At 37.1% G+C, this 20721-nt stretch overlaps 3 protein-coding genes across 4 annotated transcripts; 2 read left to right on the plus strand and 1 right to left on the minus strand.

Annotated features, from left to right (window-relative positions):
* The first annotated feature begins 2759 nt into the window (after positions 1 to 2759).
* tmem134 (transmembrane protein 134) lies at positions 2760 to 8612 on the plus strand. Its single transcript, XM_007551869.2, has 8 exons — positions 2760 to 2992; positions 3327 to 3572; positions 3703 to 3770; positions 4989 to 5075; positions 5155 to 5231; positions 6185 to 6229; positions 7279 to 7332; positions 8246 to 8612. Exons 2-8 carry the CDS (start codon positions 3363 to 3365, stop codon positions 8326 to 8328), a joined length of 624 nt encoding a protein of 207 aa, XP_007551931.1. The 5' UTR covers positions 2760 to 2992; positions 3327 to 3362; the 3' UTR covers positions 8329 to 8612.
* Positions 8613 to 11038: 2426 nt separating this feature from the next.
* On the plus strand, positions 11039 to 15562 carry aip (aryl hydrocarbon receptor interacting protein). Its single transcript, XM_007551870.2, has 7 exons — positions 11039 to 11177; positions 11701 to 11883; positions 12270 to 12458; positions 13202 to 13378; positions 13469 to 13610; positions 14388 to 14617; positions 14703 to 15562. The coding sequence occupies exons 1-7, from the start codon at positions 11079 to 11081 to the stop codon at positions 14706 to 14708; spliced, it is 1026 nt and encodes a 341-aa protein (XP_007551932.1). The 5' UTR covers positions 11039 to 11078; the 3' UTR covers positions 14709 to 15562.
* Positions 15563 to 15732: 170 nt separating this feature from the next.
* cdk2ap2 (cyclin dependent kinase 2 associated protein 2) lies at positions 15733 to 20269 on the minus strand. 2 transcript variants are annotated; one of them, XM_007551871.2, is made up of 5 exons: positions 20184 to 20269; positions 17659 to 17817; positions 17418 to 17509; positions 16915 to 17035; positions 15733 to 16306 (listed from the first exon to the last, which is right to left on the minus strand). In XM_007551871.2, the coding sequence occupies exons 2-5, from the start codon at positions 17711 to 17713 to the stop codon at positions 16239 to 16241; spliced, it is 336 nt and encodes a 111-aa protein (XP_007551933.1). In that variant the 5' UTR covers positions 17714 to 17817; positions 20184 to 20269; the 3' UTR covers positions 15733 to 16238. The 2 variants fall into 2 exon arrangements, with proteins under 2 accessions (XP_007551933.1, XP_007551934.1); XM_007551872.2 differs by having other exon boundaries at positions 17659 to 17814; positions 20184 to 20257.
* Positions 20270 to 20721: the final 452 nt, after the last annotated feature.

Consider the following 20721-nt stretch of genomic DNA (forward strand, 5'->3'; position numbering starts at 1 on the left):
GTCACCCCCAAACTGGAGCTGTGGCTCAAACAGATCCCAGGAACAACATCAGACATCTCAGTCCAGAAATGTGCAGTTCTAGGCACAGCCAAGATACTCCCCAGAACCCTCAAGCACCCAGGCCTCCGGAAGAGGACCCGAGCTCAGAGGATGAAAGAGACCACCCACGGAGGGTGAGAGGGGAATTTTTTTTTTTTTTTATGCGCATGTCACAGCAAGACATGAGTTCTACCTTTCTCAACCATTAGCAGGAGAGTTTCCTCCTGATCTGAGCCACCCAGCTTTTTCAATCATTAGCTCATAGCATTTACATTTCCAGATAGAAAATACACATGTGTACTCAACTATGTTTCCAGAAAAAATATTTACATAATCACAATTAACTTGAACAACTTCAAAACTAAAACTAGAACACAATCTGGGCCCAAACAAAGTCCAAAACATCTCCCCTCCCCTCCCTCTCAAACAGTGTGGATTTTCCCTGTGAGGCTGATTGAAAACGCCAGGTCCTTGTCAGCACTGCTCATGGGCGCGCTTCCATGGCAGCAGATGACCAGGTGACCTCAGAGAGAAGGAGAGAATGATTAGAACAAAATCTCAAATCAGGTTTAAACTTTCTCCCAAGCAAAAACAATACATTTACCAGTTAAATTAGTTAGAATATAGAAAGTACAAAACACATCACCTGTTAGTGAGGGGGTAAGTCCCTCACAACTTCACAGATACGTACCAATTTGTCTTGGTCAGTAAGATAAAAATCCAAATTAAATCTGGGGCAGCCAGCAGTACGAGAGCTGGTGGCCCTGATGCAGCCTAGTGGGGTTCGATTCCTTTTCTTCTTTTCTTTTCTATTCTGCTACCACAAAATGTAATAAAAAAAAACACACAAAAGGTTAAAAGTTGAATTTAAAAGATGAATACTTTCGCATCCGACTTTTTCTTGGTTCCACAGTTTCCTCCCACAAAAAAAAAGTGGTGAGTTGATCTGTGATTACTGATTGGAGTTTCACATATCTCCTTAATGGTATTACATCTTTTCCTGAGTGAAACTGACTCTTGCCAATTGATTGCCGGGACTGACTCCACATACATCCTCAGCTCTAATAAAAGGTTAAGTACATACAAAAAATAGATAGTTAGATAGAAGTAGGCAACAAGTTTACAAATAGTTTAAATATATCTTTTTTAGTAGTTCAACTAACACAACCACCTCTTACCTACGTTTATTTTCTTTCAGATATTCATCAGTACACAACCAGCAAATGAAAAATCTACTTTCTTAATCCACTAAGATTCATGCCTCCATGCTGATACTTTATGTAAGACAGTGGGTGGAAAAAGTAATCAGAAATGCAGCAAACAAGCTGCAATTAGATACCAATCACAGTATCGGCCGTGATTGGTGATTGCTATAAATTATGCATAAACCTAATTTCCACCTTTTCACTTACCTCGAAAAACCTCCTTAAAAAATCTGAAATTCTTCCTGTCTATCTCTAATTATGAGCAACATACTTTAAAGGTTTGTAATAACTTTACATTATAACAAGTTGAAATATGTAGCTGTTGTTTTGTTCACAGTATGAACCACAACAGGTCAAATAAATAAAGTTTCACATATATTATTTGCTGTTTTTTTTCTTGTTATTGTTGTTGTTGGGTTGTTGTTGTTTTTTTGTTTGTTTGTTTTGTTTTTTTTACAAATCAGTATTTGGAGAAATTGCAGTTTTCAAATGTTTCTTTGAAAGGTATCCAAATTTTTCAAACTCTCAATGATGACAAATGGTAACATTTCCCCATGTCTATGTTTTTACTTTAATGTCTAATGTGAGTATAATTTTACTTTTTCTGAAATGCTGGGTAAGTTACAGGATGCATATTTTCCGAGTTCCAGATTTTTCTTATTAGTGCCCAGAATAATTTCCGAAATGTCTTCGGTATATTTGGCATATGTGAGGTGAATATTTGTGTTATTTTTGATTTGCAGTGATCCTTGCATTTGAACTCTCTCATGGTATTTTTTGTGACCTGGACACCTTTTGTGTCATAGTACACCTGTAGGAATGTTGGTATGGCCAACTCCTCTGGTAAAGATAAATAATTTGTCAGTTTGTAAATAATGGCTCTCAAGTTTACAGAAATACCAAAATTTAGTTCCCATCTGTTCCCGGTTTTATGTAGATATCAGTGTGATGTTAGTTTTTTTTTTGGGGGGGGGCAGGGGGGGTTCTTACTATTGACTGATTTTCAGTCAGTCAGTTCAGTCTATAATCAGGAAATGGTGTGGCAGAATTAAACTTGATTTGGATATATTTAGCTGTTTTAATGAACAAATGTGTTGTTTGAAGGCTGATTTTTCTAACTCCTCGTGCTTGATATTAAAAGTGTTTGATGATCCCAAACAAATACGTGTGACAACAAAAGCAAACATTAAAAATGAATATTTTTTTCGCGGTAGAGCTCTTGATGAGATTGATTCTGATATCTGATTAGAGTGGTGGTAATAGATCTTTTTATTGTGCATCGATTAATTTCGTAATTTTTCTTATTTTCTTTTCTTTTTTTCTGTTTTTTACTTCCCATCGTTCGCAGTGACATATCCGTGGAATATTTTTGTTTTTACGTTTACAACGTAAAAATGAAACAAGCTTACGGCTTGTACAACAATAACCAGTTAAAATTATTAGGTGAAAAACATCTGGTTATCGACGTTTCGGGTCTGTGGATCGACAGACGATTAAGCGGCCTGGCGGTTTTGCTGCTTGGGCGGAATCAGTCGTGTCCAATCGAGGGCCGAGCGTTAAAAAACGAGTTCCAAAACTTTTGAAGAAGCTCCTTAATTGTCCAAGACAACTGAGCAAAGATTCCTTTTAAATACATCAAAAAACAAGTTTCATTCGGGTTCTCATTAGATTGTAACAGTATGTAACGCTTCTTCAAACGACTTTAAGTGAAGTTTTTTCCTCCCTGGAGAGAAGATTTTCCAAAGACAGTAAGTTTTGCTGTGGTCATCTGATCGGCGAGCGGAAAGAGGACAAACAATGGCAGAAACAGACCTCCCCGAGTTAGCGTTGGACGAGGGAATCGTAGGACATATCTGCTCAATTATATCGACAAAACGAGTCAGGCGTCCATTTTTTTGTGGTTGTATTTATTGTTTTCATGACGTAGGATGTGGATGTGTTTATATAATGAAGCTACACGTATTACTGTTGCGCTAAGGCGTTTGCATTACATGGTTAACGCGAAGAAAAAAACAGATGTTCAGGCACTTGTGTGTTGGAAAACCGGTGGTATGAGAGTGATTTCTGTCCCTGATTCTGCAGTGAGCATCAGATCCCAGCAGCTCAGGGACTGAGAGCATGGCAGCGCAGTTCACCATAGATGATGCCTTCGTGTTGGATGGAGATGAGGAGGAGGCTGTGACTGATGGAGACCCGGAGGGCTGGAAGAATAGAGACAAGGACAGAGACGGAGAGATGACGTTTGGGCCCCTGTCTTTCTCCAAACCGCAGACCCACCCTTCAGCCACAGGCACAAGCTCACCTGATCACAGCAACCTGAAGTATCAGGTATGAAAACAAAACTCACCATCCACCTTCATCCCTTTTTATTATTATTATTATTATTATTATTATTATTATTATTATTATTATTATTATGTAGCACTTCTTATTCCCTTATATCTGCTGATTCCCATAGAATCTGGAAAATGAAGATGCACTGGGCAACAATGGCAACTCTTCCTTCAATAACTTCTTCAAAATCAGGTAGGGCCGATGGTGGGGGAGTTTCTGTAATATCTTATAAAGTTTTCTACAAATCAGGTCCTTAAAGTACTTTCACAGAGCTTTTATCCTTTTCCAGCTCTGGAAATCACGGACAGTTACTTAGGAAAGTATGATTGAGCTTTTACTCAAAACAATCAAATATACTCATTTCTACAGGTTAAGTACTTCTTAAATTGATTTATGTTTAACTTACACCAATTTTCTCTCAACTGCCAAACCTGAATTTTTGGCTTTTTTTTTTTTTTTTCAGGGTTCTATGAAATCCACTGAAATCGTTAAGATATTCCTTTTTGCCCCAAAATATACTTTAGGAATGAGGTAGTGCCTATTCCCAGCGCTCACTGGGCAATAGGTGGGGTACTGTACACCCTGGACTGGCTGTCAGTCTATCAGCAGATGAGTCATTCACAAATTTTAAAACAATTACCTAATTGGCTACTTTTTGGGCATCTAGATGTTCTTACATTAGATTTTTTTTTATCGAGTATTAAAGGCTAGGTCAGGTGTAGGAATCAAACAAAGCACTGTGACATTTCATTTTTTCACTTTTACAGGAAGTAGTCAAATTCTGCTTGCCTGAGTCTGTATTTACCATGTAATAAATCAGTCTATAATTGACAAACCTAAGCGCTAGAGATTTTAAAGTAAAACTGACTTAACTAGACAATAACTAACAGTGAATATGTGTTGTTTACTGCTGGATCAGAATATATTGACATTTGAGTCTTACTCAGTATAAAACTTCGAAGTGAAACATATATAGGAGCACCGTCTACAATTGTGACAAATACTTAAATATATATTCTTTAAAATACTTTTTAAAGAAATTCTCTTTAAAAAGTATAAATTGCCTGAAGATTTTTTTTATTATTTCTTGATGAATTGAAGATTAGATAGTCTTAAATGTTACATATTTATAGAAAAGTATAACAGCCATCACTGTAAACACATTGAAATCCTACAGGATAATTAAAACCCCAATTAAAAAGAATTGACATTTACTCTGTTTCAAGACAAATTCTAACTCTTCAGCCTGTTCTTTTGCACAACAAAAAATTCAGTGTGCATAAGTGTACAGCATATTTCTTTTTATCTGCAGTCTCGGTTCAAAATCTCGGTTCTGTCCAACTTAACATTTCAGAGGGCAAAGCTTTGATTTTCTGTGTTCTGAACGTATTTCATCCCGTCTCTCCAAAGTGACCCGGCGACTCTGTCGTACTGCAGCTCTCAGTGGTCCTTCAGCACCCTGAGCTCAGTCACGCAGCTCTCGGCCCACTGCTGCGGGTAAGTTTGGTCCTCAACCGCCTGCCTTCACCCAGAGAAACACAAACAAACAGAGATAATAGAGAGGCGTGTTTCTCAGGTGGGTCTCCCATCCGCTGGTGAAGAAAAACAGAAGAGTTGTCCTTGCTTCATTCCTCCTCCTCATTACTGGAGTTGGTGAGTTTTAAGCAAATAATGGGTTGGTTTTACTCATTAAAGTTCAAATATGCAATTGTTAGTTTGTGCAGGGCTTTGTAAACCTTAAAATGTCTTCAGTGTGTCAAAACGTTTCAGCACCTTCTCTTCCTTCAATTCTCCTACATGTTTCCTTAAAAGAGTCGTAAATTTTAAAGGCTTTCATAAGCAAATATTTAAAATGCTTGCGAATAGTCCGTGTTTACAACACTGACCCCATTTCCTACTTAACACAGTTTTGTTCATAAATCCTGAACGCTCACATGCTGTATGTAAAGACCAGGTCTTTTTTTTTTGTGAACTGTTGCAAATTGAATTGGCTGTGCAGAGTCATACGCTCACAGATCCAAGATTTCAGTACCCTGATCTTTTAGCTGCTTTGTTATGACTGTAGCCTTGTGACATGATTCTCCATCATGTTGGAAAATACTCACATCACCAAACTCAAAAGTATGTTGTTGTTGTTGTTTTTTTCACTGTAGCTCTGACTGGAGGTGGATTAGCCTCATTAGCCTGTAATCTCTCGTAGCTTTTCTTCTTGCGTTAACCTGTATTAGCTTCCATCGGCTCTGACCGGGCCCCCTGTCTCTGCTGAAGAAAAGCATGCCCCACAGCCTGATGCTGCCGCCACCATGTTTCAGCTGAGACGTCAGGGCAAAAACTGGAACTGCAAAGTTTGCACAACACCAGGGGCCCTTTAGAAGGCTTTAAACGTGTTATTTTAACGGGAACAGCTCCACCACACAGTTTGCTTAGTGTTGTGTCAGTGATATCTCCACGCGTCGGACTTTGTCCGTACTGATCAGCTAAATATCAGCCTTCACTTGTTTTTCACTTCACCTGCAAGAGAAATTAGAAATTGTACATTTGAGTTACTGATGGTATTGACCTGTCTTTCCTTCTCACTCTTGTTTCGTTTTTATGCTTATTTTCAGCTCTCATTTTCACGGGGATCGTCATACAGCTGAATCCAAATGCAGGTAAGAAACCACTGAGCTGTGGCAGTTTATCATTTTTGTTTCCAGAAATTGCGTAATCAATCTGTTAATCATTGTGTATTTAGTGGAAAATCCCAGATAGATAAACTGATTATACACATTTCAAGACCAACTGACTGAATTGCAAATCAATACATGTTTTACTGCATCATACAAGGTGCAAAGAAAATACCCGGAATCTGTTCTTTCACAAAATATTTTTGAAATTGACTAATATTAATGTTTTTATTGACGATCAGTCGTTGGAAATTGGCCTACGTCGGCGCTGGCTGCCTGATAATGTGTCTCTAGCAGATGTGTGCACAGTCTTGTCTTTATGAGGCCATAACATGCTCCGCTTGGTTGATGATAAAGAGTTTCAAGAGTTCAAAGCCCAAGTTCAGTTGTTGCTATAGAGCTGTTTCTTAACCTCTTTATGAAGGCCAACATCCCCTGCTGCTCTGCTTTTATAACTGCACTGAAGTCACAGGGCTGGAGGAAAAACCAAAGGTCAGGGGCTTGTGGGATTTGTGTGAAATGGAGGCTCTGAGTTTCCAGAATGGATTTTCACATGTTGCTTCTGATGGTACAGAGCAGCAGTAGGGTGCTAGCCTCACGGCACTATTTCTATTTTTGTAAAAAGCCTTGAAATAAAGTTATTTGTTTGTTGTTGTTTTTTTTTTCTTTTAGTGAATCAGTTGACTTTTCTAACAATGACTATGAAGTCTGTTGAGTTGAGTTTTGCCATTTTATGCTTCCGGTGTTCCACCATGTTCCATGTTGTCCTGAGAATTAGATGTGACGGGACGAATTTTCTCTGGCTTTAAAACCAAAAGTACAAAATGTTCTGTTTTGCTGCAGCCCTCACATCAGACCAAATCAAAAACATCAGTTTGCAAGGCCTCCTATGAAACACAAACCTTATAACACTATTTTTAAAACTTTAGTGTAAAACGACAATTTAGTGTAAACCTTTGATAATATTAATGAATTAAATTAAAGTTTGGTTGCACAGATAAGCAGATCTGACACTAATCAAAGTTTCCCTACAGGTGTTTCAAGTGCTATTTTCTTTGTGCCTGGATTTCTTCTTCTTATCCCTGGAGGTGAGTACATTTTAAGTTTCATCAGATGTGCATTTTAATTTTAACGTTTTGTTTGTTTGTTTGTTTGTTTGTTTTTTAAGAGATGCTGGTACCTTTTGTTTGTTTAGGACGTTTTGTAACTCTCTTTTTCCAGATTTAGAATAGATATATCTACCAGCAGGGGGCGACAAGAGCTATTCTGTAAATCTGGATTTACAAAATAGCTCTGTTGAATTTTTTTATATATCCATTTCCACAGATCTGGGGGGAAAAGTCAGTTTACTGGTTGTTGTTCAAAGTTTAAGAATAAATATATTATCTTTATCTGATCCACTTAATACTCTTCTGGGAGAGAAAATCTGTGTTTTTCAAGCCAGATCTTGATAAATATTTAAACAGCTGGTTAAAACCAGGGTACTTTGAAAAAGTTGAAGTAAAAGAATAAAAAAAGCAGCTACTTCAAATGGCTGAAATAAATTACACCAAGATACATTAAAAATTATTTTTTTCTGAATTTGCAAAGTATCCTACTGAGTGAGTTAACCCGGTAATATACCATAAATCAGCTAAGTCTTATTTTCATGAATAGTAAATTGATCTGAAACTGCCAAATGAAATGAAAGAGGGTGTGATGAAAAGATCCCAAAAAAATCATGTACATTTAAATTTGATTATGAATGACATTTGAACATTTTACAATTATTTTTCTGTATAATTCACAAAAAAAAGAGATTTATACCTGTGTTTTTAGCACACAGGTCCATTGTGGCTTGTTTAGATGTAGCTACTGGAGTATAGGAGGGAGAAAATGGTAATATATGGCAGTTAAATGAGGATAAAATCTGACAGAGGGGTGAATTGATCCAGAGTCCTGTGAAACCCTCTCATTGTGTTTCAATAACTGTGTCATTTCCATTTTTTTTTTGTCCTGCAGCGTATCACGTGATCTACATCACCTTTGCTGTCCAGGGTCGAAGAGGCTTCAAGTTTTTCTACTTGCCTTACTTTGAAAAATGAGATTTCACTACGCATTACATTTCACTCCATTCCTGGTGTTCTTTTACAATGATTTTTTTTTTATTTTTATTTGTAACATCTGTAGCATAACATACTGTCACACTGTTGTTGTTTTTACCATTTTAATGACCACTGCTACTTGAACCACTCTGTGCCTTGACTACATTTCCCCAACATGAACTGGCGTTGCTCTGTGTACACACTAAGATTGGTCTTGCCTGTGGTTTTTAGTGTTGTGTGAATAATGTCTGTGAATAAAAAATAAAAAAGTGTATATATTTTAATTTGTTGCAGAGGAATTTGGTTTTCAGTGGGACTCATAATGAGCATTCCTTAATCGAATCATTCTTTCTTTCATGCTTGGACGACGAATGAACTAATAAACAAAACAAGACTAGTTTTAATTTGTTGTGAATGTTCTCTAGTCCATGCTAAATATATCACCAGTATTTCTATTGATATTAAATCCACACCTGCTGCTGATAATGGCCCTTGTAATGCTCAACAAATTAGTCCATAAATTACTTGTAATTAAGTGGAATGGCTCAAGGATTAGGTATTTTAAAACATAAAGAAAATATTGGTTTCTTGGCTTATTTTGCCTCCTTATTAAATAGGCAAAGAAAACAGCTTTCTGGTGGCTACAGAAGATGTTTTGGAGCCAACTTACTATGGAACATTTAACCACATATTAGTGGGTGTGTGTACATTTTTGAGCCTGTGTATATAATTAAATTTCTAGATTGGATAAAATCCTAAATCAATTCTCACTTTGAATTCATTCACATATAAGATGGTTTCATTGTGGAATAAAATAACATTTCTAATTCATGATTGAAGTCTCAAAACTGATAATAAAGATAAGGGAATGTAAACTTTATAAACTTTTCACCAGAACCGTGTGCTTTATTTGAGACATATTTCATGTTTTTTTTTTTTAGCCCACAAGCAACATGACCTCAGGTGTTTATTTGGTCCTTTGACATTTCTGTGGGTGGATGTCTTTATCATTTGCATGAGAGTCCAGACTTATCTTTCTCTGCAAAATAGTTGTAAAGTAATTTTATGTCCAAGTTTTAAGTGAACGGTTCGATTGTTAGAAATGTTCATTTCTTTCCTGAATCCTGTGTGGGATTCAATTAAGATAGACAGCAGCAACCAAATGCTTTTTATTGTCAGTGTATAAAGCTAAATTAGCAATCGCTGCAGATAACTCGCTGCAGTTCTAGTTTAGTTCAGCACCAATCATGGTCTAGTTACTCTTAACGTAAGAAAAAAATGAACCTTAAACTTCCATAAAGTGTTGCCAGATTTATGCTTTAGCAAGTTGAAAAAAGACTTTATCTGTTTAATGCTTATCAAGTAAGTTAAAAAAAATGTGAAAATCAAATTTTAAACATCTTGTAATTCTAACATGGTTCTACTTTTGATAGACTTATACATGTTGCAGGTGACAGCATCAGACTCAAACAAGATGAGCTTATTTGAATATTAACTGCACAGCGCTGTGACAATTCCCCAATCAAGGGCTCAAACTGCCACAGTTTCATAAATTGCAGCAAAAAGTACCTCCAATTCTCAAACAGATTTCCAATTGACAACAAGGTTTGTTATCTTTTTGTTTTGTTTTTTTAGCAAAAGACATTTATGAAAACATTCACAATGTCTGTCACATTTGAGGCTCCTGAGTCAGAGAGAAATATTACATATGAATTTAATGTTCTTCAACACCTCTGTTTTTAAGTCCACTAAAAAATGAGTGGTCTGATCTCTCATATAAAACTTGTGCATATATAGTAAATAGCACTACATTATAGAATATTATTTCTAGTGTTAATATTAAAATTATAACACATATTTATATTGTATTTCTGATTAGTCATGTATTTAGGCAGTAAGCACAGAAAATAAATTGCTTCTTTTTCTTTATATACAACTAAAAATAAAAGTGAATGATATAAAAAAACTGAAAACTGAACTTGTATTAGATTTATTGTGTGAATAAGAATTTGTAATAATAACATGGGCATAAGTACCTCCGGAGTACAGCCTGTCTATTAGATACATCCAATTATATCAAAACATCCTACTGTCCGATATGGGTTGGGGTTTTTATAGACCTGGCCTCAACATAGCTGAGGGAACAAAGATTAACAAAGAAGAAAACCTCATCTAAATGCCCTTAAATGAGCACTGTGGTCTACCTTCAGCAACTATATGATTGCAGAGAAGATAACAGCAACTCACTAGCTTAGTAGAATTTTTTTTCTTTACAAGAAAATGTGTGTATAAGTTTGCACAATCGCGTTTTCCAAATGTAATTAATATTTAAAGTGGTCAAATTTACCACTTTAAATATGTCAAAAAAAATTGACATTTTTTTTAAATAAATCATTTATTATTTAAATAATAATATAATATACAAATATATTATCTGTTTTTAAAATAAATAAAAATCTGATCAACCCCACTGAGTCAATATGTCGTAAAACCATGTTTGTGTCTCAGTTCTACACATAATAATGTCGTTTCATAAGAGTTTGCCAAACTTAATTTCAAACACAAACTTCTAAAGATTTTACAAAATGTAATTTAATGGTATACATCAATGACATGCCATCATATGAACAAATTTTCTGCTTGATAATTTTAGAAAATGCCCTTAGTGACGCTAAACGACGGGAAGGACGTAACACGTTACGAAACAAGCAGCTTCGGTAAACATCGTCATTTTCCGTGAACGGTTAAGGATGGAGGAAGAGGGACGCAGGCTTCTCGAAGAGGGAATAAGAAAGAAAGTGATAAGTCCCGGAAAAGGAGACCTGTCGACCTTCCCTAATGGAACCAAGGTAAAAAGTACACTCTCGGAGCAGGCATGGGTTGTGTTTTGGGTCCAGACGTTTGTAACAGACTCCGACGAAGCACGCTAGCAACCAAAATGCTACCAGCGATCATATCTTTGCCAAATATTCCGAAATATTTGCTATTACGAACATTATACAAAACATGCCAGACCTATACTCATAACCTGTGGACTTTTCCGGGGAATAACGTGTTTAAAATAAATAACTGTTTAATAAATATATGTTAAAAGACTGATTAATTTTCAACCGTATGTTTTTTTTTTCTATCATGGTAAGCTAGTGGGAAGGACATACGTAATTCTGGACGCTGATTCGTTGGCACGCCATGTCAATTAGTTTCCCCACATTGTGATAGGTCAGAATACGATGACGTCAGGACCCTGTCTAGACCTGTCAGAGAGGAGCACATTTTTGTGTTGTTTGTGGCAAAAACCAAGCAGTCAGCTGCCCCTGATGTCTCAGAGGTTTTATTAACCAACCTGCCTGTTCGTGTTTGTTTCTGTGTCAGGTCGTCTTCCATTACCGCACCAGCCTCTGCGACGGCACAGTGCTGGATGACTCCAGAACCATGGGCGGCCGCAGCAAACCCATGGAGCTCATCATGGGCAAGAAGTTCAAACTGGCTGTGTGGGAAAGAATAGTAATCACCATGAGGCAAGGCGAGGTCGCAGAATTTACCTGCGACACCAAGGTAAGCGTACTAGTCATGTTGGTGATGCTGCAGCGTGTTGCATCGCTCTTCATAGCCTTAAACTTTTTCACAGTCATTTGTGACAGACTGACACATAGTAGCACATAAATATGAAGCATTACCTAACATATGATTTGAGTTGTTTGCTCTGGATTTTATGTGGCGGTGTCAGAGTAAAGGGGGTTGAATACAAATGCATGGCTCAATTTTTAGGTTTTATGTAAGGAAAAAAAAAAACATGCATCTCTTCCAGTTCACAGCTGTTCACTGCTTTGTGTTGGTTTATCACATACATTTCTAATTAAATATATTGACATTTGTAGATGCGGTGAGATATTGACATTTTTCAGTGCCGATTTGCTTATTTTTGTCTTGTCTGTTGGCAGCACACGGCGCTATACCCACTCGTGTCCCAGTCCTTGAGAAACATAAGTGTTGGTAAAGACCCTCTGGAGGGCCAGAGGCACTGCTGCGGCATCGCTCAAATCCACTCCCACCACTCCTTAGGGCACAAAGATCTGGATCATCTTCAGGCCAACCCACAGCCTCTTGTGTTTGCCATCGAGATGCTGGAGGTGAGGCAGCAGCAGACAGTATCTAGTCCTCACACCTTTTATTAGTTAGTATTGGATGCACACCATATGCATGTGTGTGCATATCTAGTTTCATTTCATTTAAAGAAGAAATCATTTTCCAGTGGATTCATGTTTTATTCTGACCTCAGGGCGTTTATTTAAAGCTGTTTACTTCTCCTTCTCTGCCTTTTTTGGCTAAAGTCTGTCTCCAAAACCCTCGTATTTTTTTTTCTCCATAAAATAAAAAAAATATGTATACTAATTTGGGGAATAATTTTGAAGTAATTTTTTTAGAATAAGGATATGATGTGTATTGTCACACATCAATATATTTTTGTGTCGAACCGATGTTTATTTGTTTGAAATTGTTTAAGGACTAAATTAAATAATAGCCCATCAGATTTAATATATAAACCACTTCAAAGCACAAACCAAAGTGCTTAATGCAAAATAGGGGAAAAAAAAAATAAAACATTAAACATGAGACGCTGTAAAATACTTACAGAAATATTAGTAAGAAAACTTGATATAAATGCAAGATAATAAAATAATCAAGTGGCCTCTGCTTGGCTTTTGATTGTAGATCAAAAGCCAAGCAGAGAGGGTGAATTTTAAAATTGCTGAGGTGTTTTGTGAGAAATGCCCTGGATGCAGCTGTAATAAAATCAAAGTGACATGTAGAAGAGATGAAGCTTCATGAGAATCCAGTCGTGCTCCTGACGACGTCTCTGTATCTGTCCCAGGTCCTGCCTCCCGGCTCCTTCCAGCTGGACATGTGGGCCATGACTGACAAAGAGAAGCTGGACTCTGTGCCTCTGATCCATGACGAGGGAAACTCTCTGTTTAAACAGGGCAAAATTAAGGAGGCTACAGAGAAATACTACAATGCCATTGCCTGCCTCAAAAACCTGCAGATGAAGGTTTGGGAACAGTTTTTACTTGGAACCTGCTGAGTTCACTGAAACTAGAGTGAGGTTTTTGACTCGTGTGAATTCTGAATCGATCTGCAGGAGCATCCGGGAGATGAAGCCTGGGTGCAGCTGGACCAAATGATCACACCGCTGCTGCTCAACTACTGTCAGTGCCTGCTGCTTCAGGACCAGTACTACGAAGTCATCGAGCACTGCTCCTCCCTGATCTTTAAATATGAAGGTAAAGTTCTGACAAAGTTTAGACCATTTGCAAAATCACTTTTTTCCCCCCAAGATGAATAGTAGCTGATTCTGTATAAAAAAATCTTTTTTTTTCCTTCGATATGTTTTTATAGATGTGAAATTGCAATAGATGTTTAGTTTAAACAAACTATCTGGAGATTTCATATATGTCCTTGGGATTGCTGGTATAATTCATATTAACATTTTTACCAAAAAAAAAAAAAGAAAAAGTTTTTTGGTAAAAAAAAATGTTTTTTATGAAATGAAAATATGTAGGAACCCTGGTCTCATTCAGTGTAAAAGTATGGTAATTTATTATTTTTAACCGTCAGATCAACATGTTGGATTTGTTTACTTAATATATTGATATCTACAGCTAATTGTCTCCATTAGTTCAGGTATGTTGTGGGTCTTAATATTAAATAAATTGGATCACATGTTCCAATAAGGCTTGTTTGTCAGAATTGGTTTAATTTAGTGGTTCTTCTTTGCCCGCCATTTTTAACCAGATGTTACTCTCAAGTGGCCTTCAATTAGTTGAAATTAGCAAAAGGTTTTAAGTAATTGGCTGCTGAGAACAAAACACTGACTTATGGCCTTGGCTTAAAGCTGTATCACCAGTGAACTATAACATTATGTCCAAGAATTTGCTCACTGAAATGGTCAAACACGTCACACCAGAGAATAAATAAAAGATTTGTTTTGACTGAAAAGCTCAGGTAGGTTTGACAGCTCGCCTCACGTTCACTTACATTTTTAACGCCCCTCCTCCCAGATAACGTGAAGGCCTACTACAAGCGGGGAAAGGCTCACGCTGCAGTGTGGAACGAGAAGGAGGCTCGGGCAGACTTTGCTAAAGTCTTGGAATTGGACCCATCTCTGGAAGCGTCGGTCAACAAGGAGCTGAAGGCCATGGAGGAGAAACTGCGCTCCAAGCAGGCGGAGGAGAAGGGTCGCTACAAAGGCCTGTTTGACTTCAAAGCGATTCCAGCTACAGCCACTACAGTCAGTCCCGATCTGAGTTTGGCTTCTGCATTCGCTTTTCATCAACTAGCATGAACCTGAAGAACTCCTTTCTTTCTTTCTGCAGGGCTGAACCCTGAAACTGACCGAGAAGAGGATGCCAATGGATTTTGAGATGGAGAAGCAGGAGAGCAGTCCTGCTGTTTTAGTTTTGTCCATGCACTTCAGCCAAACATGTCGCCAATTTGCTCCTCTTCAGGTTCACACACACACACACACACACACACAGGCGCCGCAAGCATTCTTTAGCCGTACTCCTCTGAATTTACGCTGTGTAAATGTGAAGCCGTGGCTCTGTTTGGCGTGTCTGTAATGGCCTGCGGAGTGGCTAATTCAGTGCTGCATATTTTTCATTTTAAGGGAACACCTTATTTATTTATTAAAAAGCCATTAACGGATTCAGAAATGTTTTGGTTAAGGATTTGCTCCTGGTGATGAGCATTCAGATTGTAAACCTTAACTTTTTTCCTCCCCCGTTTCTCCAGAAACTAATATTTTTTTTATAGAATAAAACATCTTTCCCCAGCATTTTCACCAAGTATGTCAGGTATAGGCCCTTTTATTTCATTATTTCTCAGTATCTCCAATCTTTGTAATCATTGCTCACAATTAGTAAATTGTAACTTCATACAGATGCTCCTTTTCAGTTTTGCTTACATGCACACACCTTAAAGTCTGCTAACTACTCAAGCACTAAGTTCTTGTAGAAGAGACTGGACCTTAAGCCTCACTGGTCTGCGACCATCACTAAATTGAAATTATCTCCTATATACTTATTGAATTAAAATATTTACGTTTAGTTGTTCTCTTGATGTATTCAGCAGAAACTCAGCATCTTTGTCAGCTGCTTTGGAGAAGATGTGCTTTTCTGAACTGTTAGCAAGGTGGTGATAATATAACTGTAAATAAATTTGCATTTAATCTCCAGTCTTGGATTTGTTTTTGTCTTTTTAAATATTACTTAATCAGACTGCTTCTCTTAAAACTGGGAATGGGATGGGATTAAAGTCCACAAAGGTTTTAGAAAAGTTTCTGGTTCAAAACCAGACAAATGGTCCCTTCAATTAGATGCCAGGAAACATACAAAACAAAATAAATACTTTTTCCTCTTATTTAATTAAGATATACATACTGAATTGCAAAAATCTGGTTTACAAAATTTCCTTGCTAACAAAATGACTCGATGTAAAAGGTTTGTGGGAATGAGGGAATTCTAATGTGAGCTTGCTTGATGGTGAAGAGTTTTCAAATTAAGACAGGTGCAGTTTTAACATTGATTGTATCATTAAAAAAGCCAACTTTCCAAGTCGACTTACATTATTAAACAAATGCATTTTACCAGAGGTTTACCAAAATGACAAGCGTAAATTTCACATTCTTACAGTAGGTACAAAATTGGTTTTGCATATGCCCCACATGTTGTAGAAAGTGTAACAGTAACATAATTTAATGAAATGTATCAAATATTGGAAAGGGGAACATGATGCTCCTAGAAATGCTCACAAATAAAGCTCAGGGTGGGAGGATGAGCTCTGGTTGTAAAACATCCAACCAGGATCATGATGAGGAGAACGGGTCAGGAGGGGATTCTTTTCCAAAAGGGTTATGTGCGGGCGCTTCTCTCGGTTTCTGCGAGACACTCTCTGACCAGTGCGCGGGCGTGGATTATACCTGAATGAGACAAAACACATGGAACATCCAATCAAACGAGAAGAATACAACAAGGATAAGGACTATTGTGTTTGATGCAAGATTTCCATAAAGCAAGGAACCTAAAATGTATTGGGGGCTCCCCAATACATTTGGGGAGCCCCCAAATGTATATAGCCCCCCCTATATAATTATATAATTATATAATCCTATATAATTATATAGGAATTATACAATTCCTATATAATTATAGGAATTAATTAATTCCTATAATTAATTCCTATTAATTATAGGAATTAATTAATTCTTAATTAATTCCTATAATTAAGAATCCTACAGAGTTCCTTCTGCTTTGAGGAAGTATTCTTGTGGTTGCAAGTTTAAATCATTTTGCAAAGGAAAAAAAGAGCAAAAAAGTCAAGCTCCCGGATATGCAGGGCAGGAAATTTACAGAATTGACTCTTGAGCCCCGAATAGAAAGGGCAATGCGCCCAAAATTGATGGCAAGGCATTCTGGTGTCAGATCTCCTTTCATACTGCAGATTGAAAACAGTCAAACTGCAGCTGCAGGCATTGATCGACTCTTCATGACACCCATCCACATTGACAGAGCTGACAGTATCAAATACCTCTCTTTAGCCTCTCCATTGCGCTCTTGCTGCCAGCGTATGTAGGCCTGATCTCACGGCTCATCTCCTCGATGACAGACAGAAGCTCGCTGTAGGTGGAGCCCTGGGACACTTTGACAGGCTGGTTGAGGAAAGGGAAGAGGGGGAAAAGGAAAACCCATCAATATTTGTCGCTGATGTGAAATCATACCACCAAACTGCAATAGTGAAGCAATTAAAGTGGCCCTGTGAGGCTCTTCAACAAGACGGGTAGTAATTTATAGTCATGTTTTGTTTTGACCAGAAGATGACTGCGATTAATAGTTGATTCAGAATTTAGTTTGCAAATAAAAACAAAAGCTAACTGTAATCATAGGTCACATTAGTAATCATGGGGAAGTTTTACCTGTTGCATAGATTTAGCCCAATGCATCACATATGCAAAGTGAGTAAAAAGTCTAAACAGAAAAGAGGAAGAGTTTTGTTTTTTTTGTTTGTTTTTTTGAGTGGAGATGAAGACGTACCTGAACAAAGCCCATAGAGGGGGGACCAAAGTCACTGAAAGCTGGTCTAAAGTTGGATGACGATGGGAGTGATGGAGAGGGAACTGAAGACCCTGTGTGGAGGAGAGCGACACAAACTATTTATCTCAAGCTTTGCCATCACCTACGAGAAGGAGCATCTTTCTCCAACCCTAATAAGATTACCTTTAATTATGAAAACATAACGACAGCCAATTGAAATCACATTCAAGCCGTCTTTTACCTGGTGGTGTGTGGTTGGAGCCAGACGGAGCCGGAGCGATAGGTTTATAACTCATGGCGATTTCAGCAGGCAGCTCCAGGTATGATGTGCTGCTTCCTTCAGTCCCGTCAACCCAATGCTTATACAGCTTTCCTGGTGGTGATGAGCTCCTAGGAGCTACTGGAAAACAATTACATAGTGGGAATAAACTTTACAATCCATCTTATTTTTTTCCAGCAAATTTTCAGGTTTCACAGATCAAAATCGTAGATTTAACTTTTAAACATTCTAATAACTCACAGATGCTGCAATTTTAACATTAACACTTAGTCGTGCAGCTCACAAACTAAATGATTCACAGCTGAGCGCAGTGTGACTCTGACTTAAGAAAAATTTAATTTGTTTCTTGCTGTTAAGATAAGCTGCTGATTATTGGAATTTCAATCTGTTATCACAGTGATTATTAGCTGAAATTAATTTAAATTGTGGCCGTAGTGTTCCAGTGGAATATCCTTTAAAATGTGTGTTTTTTTTAAAGCTCCTTAGTGCTTCTGCAAATGGCAAATAACTATAAGAAAAAGAGTATGATTATATCTGATAAAAGCAACCACAGCTCATTGCTCCCACTGCTTTATGATTTTTTTCATCTCAACTCCACATGCATGTTCACACAATCAGCCAATATCAATAGCCGATACAAATATAAATATTGCTGCTATGGACATTTCACTGACCTTTTGATATCTTGGAGAAAACAACCACACCTTTGACTTCACCACTGCTTCTCTGTTTCCGTTAAACTCCCCACAATCCTACAATCCTGTCACTATAACTGTCAGATGACCAAATAAAATACCACATGACCAACCCATTCCAATCCAGAAACATACGGCAACAGGATGGAAATAAATAGTGTTGTTAATTTTGCTCTAGTTTTATTACCGAAATGTAAAAACAAAACAAACAAACAAAACAAAAAATACCTAATATCAGTTGATATCAATGTTGGTACCAAGATACCACACATCACTAAGTAGTATAGATATTCATGAAATTTTAAGGCCTATATAGGTATAGAAGTTCATCAAGCATCATCAGGAAACATTACAGGCTCAGCAGTAAACTGTTCATAATGCATCTTCTGATTTGTTCAAACTCAAAGAGCATTTTCAGTGTCTCATGCAGAGGATTGCCTGCTGTGTAATGCGGTTATGAAACGACAGAGAACATTCTGAATCTATTTCACCGTTACGCTGTGTGAAAGTAGTTAGGGAAATGGCAAATTTTGTTTAAAAAAACACCCCACAGGGACTGTTGGGGTTTGGATAATTTTGTCTGCCCTCACAACAACGTTGAAATCTGTAGGGCTATGAAGACGGGGCTATTATTATGAAAAGCACTTTCTAGAAAGTGTATTGAAGGTTGTGTTAGGCTAAAGAAAAAACGATGGACGTAAATAATAATTAGTATCAGCATTTTCATTTTTAACAACAATACTGACATTATAAGTACCATTCACTCCCACCTAAAACTGCTTATACCGTCTCTATATCTTTATCCCAGATCTGTTTGGTTTGTGTCTAGGCCTTCATGACCTTTATTCACAAGTTATCTAAAAACTCTGCTGGGAGCTTCACAGATTGACTAAATCCATTATAATAAATTAGACAAAGCTCGACTTTATTTACTAGTTCTATGACTTCAGGGGTTGACGTGAATTTTATTTAGAGGTATTAGAGTAAAGGGATCTGGATATACATGGATATATTTCACACTCTGCCACTTTCAAATTATTAAGGGTTTTGAAAACCATGAGTGGCTTTCACAAATATGTGATACTTTGCCTTGGTCTGTAAGATAAAAAGAGGTTTCTGTTAGTAAGGTGATAAATTGTAATAATGTGTAAGGGAAATACTTTTTTTTTTTTTTTTTTTTTTACATATCAATGTATTAAAACGCTTCTAAAATGAGAGATAATCGATCCTTAATCGTTACAAATTCCATAACTTTAAAGTTATTGAAAAGCATTTAAAAACAAATAGAATTATTTTACTTTAAAAAGATGAAAAGAAATAAAAATACGTCTGTCTTTTATAACTTTAAACTCTTTTGATCTCTTAACACTTTACTCAACCTTTATACGTCACTATAAAAAACAATTACATCCATGAATGTACTAAGCATGTGTGACAAGTTTAAGTTGTTCAGTCTTTTTACTCCCTTTAAATGTGGCTGTTTGTATGTCATATCTTGGATTTCACGCAGTCTTTCTCAGTTCTGAATGTGACAGCTCTCGGGTGACCAATACCCGCGAAGGAATATTACTGAATGAAACAAAAGCTGACGTTAGCTTTAAGACGAAGGTAACGTTAGCAGGATTAGCATTAACCGGTTAGCAAAACAACACAGGGGAAACAAAGGAGAAATAAGGGCTCTAAGTACAAAGTATCGCCTTTCACAATAGGCACGTTTATAAAAATTAGGTACCCACACTTGTAAACTCCAAAACGGGCTAAAAAAGATTCAAAACAAAGCTATTATTTTACCTTTTTATGAAGAGCTGAAATATTTAGTTGGATGTGGACCTCTTCCGCTGTGTGTGAGCATGCGCACAGGCAAAGTATAGTGTAGGTTTTTTTTTTACTGTTTAGAGCGATTTGATTGGTTGCTAGCGACACAAATACGTTTGTTGGTAACGGCGTCAGTTTAAGACGTAAAACCAAAACCAAATATTTCAAGTAGTTTGAAGGCAGCCATAACTATTTTGTTAATAGTGAAACAATAATAAAATAAAAACTGAATCTAAAGACTGTTACCCTTTCCCCAAATTTGATTGCCTGCCACTTTGCTGCTGTTACACAGCAATTTTCAACATTGTGCGACATAAAAAAAAACATATTTAATACACTAACACGTTACTACTATAGTCGTTGTACCAACAATGACAATAATAATAATAATAATAAGAATACTGCTTATATCTTATCCTTACTGTCAAAGAGGGGCTTGTTCCCATCTTCAGCAATTTGGGAAATAGATCTGATACACCCTGGATAGGTAACAAACAAGAAACATCCATGCACT

The sequence above is a fragment of the Poecilia formosa genome, unplaced genomic scaffold, assembly GCF_000485575.1.
Source record: "Poecilia formosa unplaced genomic scaffold, Poecilia_formosa-5.1.2 Scaffold44, whole genome shotgun sequence".
Taxonomy (NCBI): domain Eukaryota; kingdom Metazoa; phylum Chordata; class Actinopteri; order Cyprinodontiformes; family Poeciliidae; genus Poecilia; species Poecilia formosa.